An 8,145-nucleotide genomic window follows, 5' to 3' on the forward strand; every position below is an offset into this window, starting at 1 on the left:
AGTTCAATTAGTATATTAGCTCTTTATTATAAAGGATAGAGGGTGAAAATTGTATTTGCTGAGCTGTGTGCATTCACTGAGGTATAGCCAGTGCTGGAAGGGTGAGCGCCTCTGATGGTGTCCATTGGGGTTATCAGGGTGACCAGGGAGCTATCAGCCACACGTGGCCACGCAGTTGGATGTCGGTGGCTTGCCATCTGGCAGGCTTCTCTGGACTGAGCCTGTACTTCTCTCTGCCTCTCCCAGGCTTTGAATGTCATCAACGGTGGTTCTCACGCTGGCAACAAGCTGGCCATGCAGGAGTTCATGATCCTCCCTGTCGGCGCCGCCAACTTCAGGGAAGCCATGCGCATTGGGGCCGAGGTTTACCACAACCTGAAGAACGTCATCAAGGAGAAGTACGGGAAAGACGCCACCAACGTGGGGGACGAAGGTGGCTTTGCTCCCAACATCCTGGAGAATAAGGAAGGTGAGGCTCTGGAGGGCCCGTCCCGAGTTCTGCCCCACGTCCCCATCTTACCCCCCCCCCCCCCCCCCGTCCGCCGGTCTTCCACACCTGCCACCCGGGAGCAGCTCTTTCCGCCTGCCTTCAGCAAGCATCGAAGTGCGAAACGGCAGGGTTTGGGGAGGGATGTAGGAACAAGTACTTCATTTTAGAAAAACAGGAATTTTCTATTAGTTGGACTTCTGAATAGCCTGGTGGTTTGCTTAAATTGGGCTAATGGGGTAGAGGCAGTTTATTCTCTTGTTCTCTCTGGCGATGGCAGGAATTTAAAATCTCTATTCAAGGAGACACCGTCTGTTCAGAACTGTGATCAATAATATGTCGTTCCTTTAACCACAGGGATGCTCACACAAGCTGTTTTGCTGTGAATCCGTAGGCACAGAATTCAGTGTGAGAATTGAGTGGAGGTACAGGAAGTCTTAGACAAGAAGTCACGGCTGAGTGTTTTTGTTTTGGAAGGAAAGTGGGGCTCAAGCTTCCTTGGTTACCTTCAAGGGCACCTGGTGAGAGAGAGCATCCACCTGCTCTTCGGGTCACATAGGACAGTGATGGTATCGGCCATTTGCCCTGTAAAGTGGCCCTTCCGTGGCTTAACCTAACCGACTGCTTGGGGGGTTTTGCTGTGGAACAGAGGCCACGTGTTTGTCAGTTTCCCTACAGGTAGTGCTGCCACGTGAGGCAGAGCCTGAGCCTGGGCTCTGGAGACGGCCCCGTCCTGGGCCCCCCTAACCAGCCTCCCTCTCGGATCCCAGCCTTGCTCTATTTAAAGCCCTGTGCCCCCGGACAGCTGGTCTCGCTGGTCACTGTAACTGTACCTTGGCCAGCACAGCGTTCCTGGTGCTAAGTTCGGGAGTGGCTGTCAGTGAGCGCCTCTTTTCTGAGTCAGGATTGGATTTCCCACTTAGTGGTGCGCTAGGGGTGCTGACCAAAGCAGAAAAGGGGAACCAGAATCCTTGAAACTGGTGGTTGGGGCCAGAGCCCCTCTGTTACAGTTCCCATTTGGCAGCTATTAAAGGAAACTTTCTCTCTATCTGACTGGTTTCCAAACTTGTCACCGCCATCTCTTTCCAGCCCTGGAGCTGCTGAAGAATGCCATCGGGAAGGCCGGCTACACCGATAAGGTGGTCATCGGCATGGACGTGGCTGCCTCCGAGTTCTTCAAGTCTGGGAAGTACGACCTGGACTTCAAGTCACCCGATGACCCCAACAGGTACATCACCCACGACGAGCTGGCCAACCTGTACAAGTCCTTCATCAAGGACTACCCAGGTGAGTGCTTCCGAGCACCGTCCCCCTTCTCCAGCCACTGCCGTGCAGCAAGGCAGCCGCCAAAGCCTGCGGTGCCGGCGCCAGTGTGAGAGTGGGTGGGCGGCCGGGCTGCAGCGCCCCCGCTGGGGCTCTTCCGGTTCCAGTGCACACAGCGCAGGGGGCCTTGCAGGTGCCTGGTGCAGCAGAGGACTCAGGTGGTTCTAAGTGCCAGTTTACACAGTAGGGCTGCTTTCTGTCACTGTCCCAGCAACCTCCCGAGCAAATAGTTCGTCATACCCGTGAGGAGAGAGCCTTGGTAGGCAGCCTGGGCCGGGCACTCCTCTGGCCCTGGGCTCACTTAGAGTACATGGGATAGGTAGGGACTCTCCATACTGTTTTATAAGAGAGGAACTGGGCACAGCAGTCAGTAAGTTGCCCAAGGGCACTCAGCATATGGTGGGGTGAGATTTCAGACCAGAAAGGCTGCCGTTAAGCCCCTGCGTGTAACCACGGAGCTAGATAACCTGGTCAGGGCAGAGCCCAGATGCAACCCACCACGGGCAGGTAAGGGCCCGCTCACTAGTAACTGCGAGTCCCGGGTTGTGGGCGGCCTTTCCAGGAGTGAGGGGAGCAGAGTGTTCTAACACATGAGCCGGAGCCGTTCCTGCCCTGCAGGTGAGGGGTGTGAGGCCAGGCGGGCTGCTCGGCGGGAGGGAAGTGAGGTTGGGCCGCTGTCCGCAGGCGGGGGCTCACACTGATGAGGCGTGGCCCTCCTCTCCTCAGTGGTGTCGATCGAAGACCCCTTTGACCAGGACGACTGGGAAGCGTGGCGCAAGTTCACTGCTAGCACGGAGATCCAGGTGGTGGGGGACGACCTCACAGTGACCAACCCGAAGCGGATTGCCAAGGCCGTGAGCGAGAAGTCGTGCAACTGCCTCCTGCTCAAAGTGAACCAGATCGGCTCCGTGACCGAGTCTATTCAGGCGTGAGTGTCCCCGGGAGCAGCCTCACGCGGCAGGGGTCCGAGCTTTTGGGAGCTCCTCTTTGTGTAGGGGGCCCTCCTGCCTGGAGCTGTAACGGGGTTTCACACTTGAACTTGGAGTGGTTTGTGAAGTGAGCAATGTCACCAAGGGCACTAGGGCCTTAGGCAGTTGTTGCCTAATCCTGATCCACTTCATGACCCCAGACTTGTAATTTCGTTTCTCCCGGAGAACGTCAGGGGAGGACAAGTCTCGCTCCCCTCAGGAAGGCTGAACCCAGGTGTTTAAATGTGACTAGAGGGCTGATGAGGTCCAGGGTTGTGTGAGTGCAGAGGGCGAGGGTCATCATCTCCCCAGGCCACCTGCTCCTGGGTCCAGATCCCTCCCTGGTCTCCTGCCAGGGCTGGTGAGTCACGCCATCAGGAGGGCCAGGGGCTCTGGTGGAAATGGAGTCAGCGGCATCTGGGTTGTTTCCTGCTTCTAGGTGCAAGCTGGCCCAGTCCAATGGGTGGGGTGTCATGGTGTCCCATCGCTCCGGGGAGACTGAAGACACCTTCATCGCCGACCTGGTGGTGGGGCTCTGCACTGGGCAGGTAAGGAGCTCCCACAAATGGGGTCCTGGAGGCCCCTTTTTCATGTGTGTGTGTCTGTGTAGGTCCCTTTATCCCCTTCTTCCTAGGGTCAGAGATCCTCCTTAAGAAATGGTTTTCTCGCCATAACACACTCCCCTTGCCCAAAATGTCTCCCAAGACTCGAGGCCCACTGTAAGCAAGCATGACCTGTCTTTTCTCCTCCAGATCAAGACTGGTGCTCCTTGCCGATCGGAGCGCTTGGCCAAGTACAACCAGATCCTCAGGTAAAGAGGCTGCCTGCCCTGGGTATGTGGGTATTGCCCTCCACTAGGAGCTCCTGGCTCTGGGGGCCTGAGCAGTGCTAGACTAGAGCAGAGGTGGCTGCAGAACTCAAGGTGGCCTGTAGCATTGCCCCAAAGCAGGCCCTGGTCGGTACAGTGCTGCCATCTGCTGGTGGTAGAGGGAACACTCTTCGTTGCACATGTAAAATTATAAAAGCCTTAATGATTTTATAACTCGCTTCTACCTCAGTCCTGGAAAATTTTAAGCATAAAAGAAACATCACCCAGACTCGACAGCTGTCACTGTTCCTCCATGCTTGTCTCTACCCCCTACTTGTGATTTTAAAGCAAATTCCAAATGACTTAGGATTTCATGTGCTTCAGTGTGTCTCTTTCTCAGATCGGGATGTTTAGATAACTGCTCTATCATTATAGCGCCCCAAATTAGTAAAGTCTATAATGTCAGCGCCACGTTTTCATCTGTTCGGTGTCCCGTGTTCACACTAAGTTCCCCTACTTCCTTCCCATGCTGCTTACTTGTTGGAGAAACTGGATTTGCCTTTCATTTTTAAAGAAATAACAATTGAAACATTGAGGGGGTGGAGAGGAGGAGATGGGGCTGCAGATGGATGACAATCTGCCGAGTGGATTGGGTGGAAGGGAGCTGAATGTTCTACTCAGCATCTCAGAAACACTCAATTTTAGAGGATTCAAGAATAAGTTGTCTCGACTTCTCTGGGTGAGAAAACGTACTGAGTTGAGATTTGACTTCTGTGTTTCCCTCCCCCTCTGTCCATCTGCTTCCCAAGAATCGAGGAGGAGCTGGGCAGCAAGGCCAAGTTTGCCGGCAGGAACTTCAGAAACCCCCTGGCCAAGTAAGCTCTGGGCGAGCCCGAGCCCCACGGTCACCAGTCGGCTAATTAGACCTCTGCTCCTGACATCTGCACGGGCAGCCCAAGGCCCCCAGCCGATACCTGCAGGGGCCTCTGCCTCTCCCCTCCCTGTGGTGTTCTCACTGCTTCTTAGAACTGCTACAAAGCCAAGCCTGACATCGGAACCCTGGTGGAAACCCTAGCCCTGTAGTCATGTGACTGGTCCAAATCATTGTTCTTCTCACCTCGCTTCTCAAGTGTCTGGAGCCAAGTGCATCTACATTGTAATCTCCGAGGTGTCCACAGGCAAGATCCCCAGTGGTTTTGTGTGCAAAATAAAGTCTTCAGTGTCCTTAGGAACACTCTGTGCGTGTGTGAGTCTCTCTCTGTCCTTGTGTGGTGAATGTTCACGGGGCATTGCCATAGGCCTGCAAGAGTTAGAGGCTGTGCGTTGTGAAAAAAAGGACGAGTTTATTGACATCTGCCCCTTGAAGTTTAGTGTTTATGTTTCTTCCCCTAATATAACTTGATCAGCCTATTGAGTTGTGCTTTAATATTCAGTTGAGACGAGGAGGCCCCCTGGTGGACAGACATTCTTAATCATTGCTTTCCTCTCAGGATTTAACCCACAGAAGCACCTGTAGGTGAAGATATCTCTATTAAGAGATTTATCACAAGGAATTAGCTTCTGTGATTGTAGGGTTTGTCTGAGCAAATCCAAAATCCATAGGGCAGTTAATCAGAAGGGCGGTGACCAGGACACCTCCACTGTCCAGGTGAAGTGCCAGTTCACAGGTGGAATTTCCGGAGGGGGGCGGAGGGGGTGGGTATGGGGACCTGAAGCCCTGATTTAAGACATATCTGATTCTGTCAGGCCTGTGCAGATCACCCAGGGTGATTTCTTACTTAAAGTTAGCTGATTAGTGTTTACAGTTATGTCTGGGAAATACCTAGATTAGTACCTGGATAACAGGACTCCGGTTAAGGTGACCTCACAAAGCCATCACAGTCCAGCCCTTGTTTAGTCTGCACCCATTCACATCTTAAACCATGATCTCCAAACTATGACCATACAAAACCCTGCTTCCACCACTCATGGCGTAACTCACAGCCTCACGCACTAGCCTTCCAGGCTTTCATGACTGCTTTCTACCTGAGAACTGATTCTGAGGAAAGTGAGTTATCGAACTGGGCGGGACAGTCTTACTGGCGGGTTTATCCAACTCCAAAGCGGCAAATAGGCATGAGTATTTTTCAGTTTGCTGTAATGTCAATGAGTATTTTTCAGTTTGCTGTAATGTCAACAATTTGACTCTGGTTTTTAAAACAGTGACTGGCAGGTAAAGGCATTGATCACTCTTGGGTTCAAGGGCAAGTGTAGGTAGGAACCTTTCAGGTACGCTCCTCTCTGAAAGACTGCGGCGAATGGGGCTTGATGGTGAGGCCCCGGTAAGTACTGGTGACTGACAACTGATGCAGCAGAAATGAAGCCGTTCCTTGCATTGATTGGCAGAATTCCCGACCAAGGGACCTGTTCCTGGGGCCCTGTCTGAAGCAGGACAGGCACTGTTGACCCATTTTCCAGGAAGCTGTGTTTGGGCTCTATAGTGGCCTGGGGTGTTGGACATATCTCTGGACCACGTGAGTTTACAGGAACTTCGTTTTTAAGTAAACATCTTTGTTAGCAGATGTTTGCAGTCTCTGGGCTTGTTTGTTTGTTTTTTTAATTGACTTTTAAACAGAAACATCGATTTGTTGTTCCACTTATCCATGACCAGGCATTGAACCGCAACCTGGATGTATTAGGACAACGCTCTAACCAACTGAAATGCCTGGCCAGGGCAATACACATGTTTTGAGGAAAATAAAATGACATAGAACCCTGGCTGGTGCTCAGTGGTTAGAGCATTGGTCCGTGCACCACAGGGTCTCAGGTTAGATCCCCAGCCCCCATCAGGGTGCATGCTGCGGAAACAGCCATGTGTCTCCCTTCCCCCGCTCCTTTCCACTCTAATCAGTGGAGAAAATATCCTCAGGTGGGGATTAACCAAAAAAATAAAAAGCAAAGCAGGTCCAGCCCTAATTGGGTGACCGTTGGTTAGAGCAGTGGTCGCCAACCTTTCGGACCTCACGGACCACCAGTGGTCCACGGTCGACTGCTGGGTTGGTTGCACGTTTGATCCAGGCAGGACACATACAAGAATCAACCGATGAATGTATAAATAAGTGGAACAACAATTCGGTGTTTCTTTCCCTCCCTCTCTAAAATCCATACAATTTTTAAAAAGCAGAAAGTTTAGAAAATGAGTATCTCGTGTCCTCCAACTTCCAAATGACTACATCTCTGCCATTCAAACAAAAGCTGATTGGAAATGTGGGTCTAATTCGGCCTGCACTACCATCACCTGGGAGGCTCCCAAGCCCTCACTGCCCAGACCAAGTACCTCCGCCTCAGGGAGGTACAAAGAAAGCAGCCGTTAGAGTTCCCCAGCTGCTCCCACGGGGCCAGGCCTCCCCTGAAACCCCCAGCCCTGGTGCTTTCTAAATGAAAGCAGCTGAGGCCAGTCCTCGAGCTGCGCCATGTTGCGGGGTGGGGGCTCGGCAGTGGCCTGCCTCCTGGAGTCCTGTGCTGAGGCCTGTGGAAGCAGCGGAGTCCGCTCTCCTTCAAGCAGTGGGAATGCCAACATCGCCCCCCTCCCCCCGTCCCTGCCAGCAGCCACAGTGCGGGCAGCGCAGCGGCTGAGCCCCGGTGGAGCCCTCCTCTGAACCAGTGCTTCGTTTGCCAGCCCCGGGTTACGACAGGGTGAGTGCTGTACATGAGCACGTGAATTCAGCGATCAGGTGCCGACACGTACGAGGTACAGGGAAGCGGGAGCCGGGGGACGGGGAGGGCGGCCTTCAGAGCATGTAAAGGACCCGTGGTCGCGATTAAAAAGGAAAGGGAGCCAGTGTGGAGTGGGATGTTCGCAGCAACCGGGGAAGCACTAGGACCCACTGACTCAGTGTGTTTAACAGCCTTGGGGTGTAATTTACATGCACCAACAGGCACCCACTTAGTACAGTTTGGTGTGTTCTCACAAAGACAGCGAGCAGCCAGCATCGGTCACGGCAGCGTTTCCAGCACCCCCAAGAGTGCCTTGAGCCCCTTCCCAGTCAACTCCAACCCAACCCCCAGACCCAGTGTTTTTAAAAAATTCTAATTGTCAAAATCTAAAACACAGATTTCTTGTAAAAATTATAATTTCTGGGTTATAACGGATTGGAAGATTGATGACACTGGGCTTGCATTCCCCTGACACGTGTGGCCCGTTCTCAGCTTTTGAACCTGCAGCCCTTGGTCCACAGTCTCCCCTGCAAGCTACCTGCCCGCTTCTCTCCTTTTCTATAAAATCCTCTGTCCCAAAGGGTTCCGAGAGTTCAGGCACTCCAGGCTTCTCTGCCCAGGCAGCAAGGGCTCCCAGACACAGCCTCGAGCTCTCCAGCTCATCTAAGGCCCAGAAACGGGGCAGGCAGGCGCCACCTTCATCTAATTACTCCCCTCAGTTCTTAATGGGAGGCCATCTGGCCAGTGGCATCCCTGCTTCTTCCTGGGAAGTGCGAGGGCTTGGTAATCAGGCTGCTTGCTGTCCACGGGGACCAGGATTGCTTGCAGACTCATTTGCATATGTGACCTAAGACAGTAATTAA

General features: G+C 53.0%; 1 protein-coding gene across 1 annotated transcript; it reads left to right on the forward strand.

Annotated features, from left to right (window-relative positions):
• Positions 1 to 179: 179 nt before the first annotated feature.
• Positions 180 to 4,820, forward strand: LOC139001254 (alpha-enolase-like). The gene is given in 7 exon segments (XM_070402966.1): positions 180 to 251; positions 253 to 469; positions 1,577 to 1,774; positions 2,537 to 2,738; positions 3,218 to 3,326; positions 3,531 to 3,589; positions 4,396 to 4,820. Coding segments are annotated over 7 exon segments (927 nt in total). The 3' UTR covers positions 4,466 to 4,820.
• The last annotated feature ends 3,325 nt before the right edge of the window (positions 4,821 to 8,145 follow it).

This window comes from Myotis yumanensis, unplaced genomic scaffold (genome assembly GCF_028538775.1).
Source record: "Myotis yumanensis isolate MYYU_CA2020_CCGP unplaced genomic scaffold, mMyoYum1.0.hap1 SCAF_246, whole genome shotgun sequence".
Lineage (NCBI taxonomy): Eukaryota > Metazoa > Chordata > Mammalia > Chiroptera > Vespertilionidae > Myotis > Myotis yumanensis.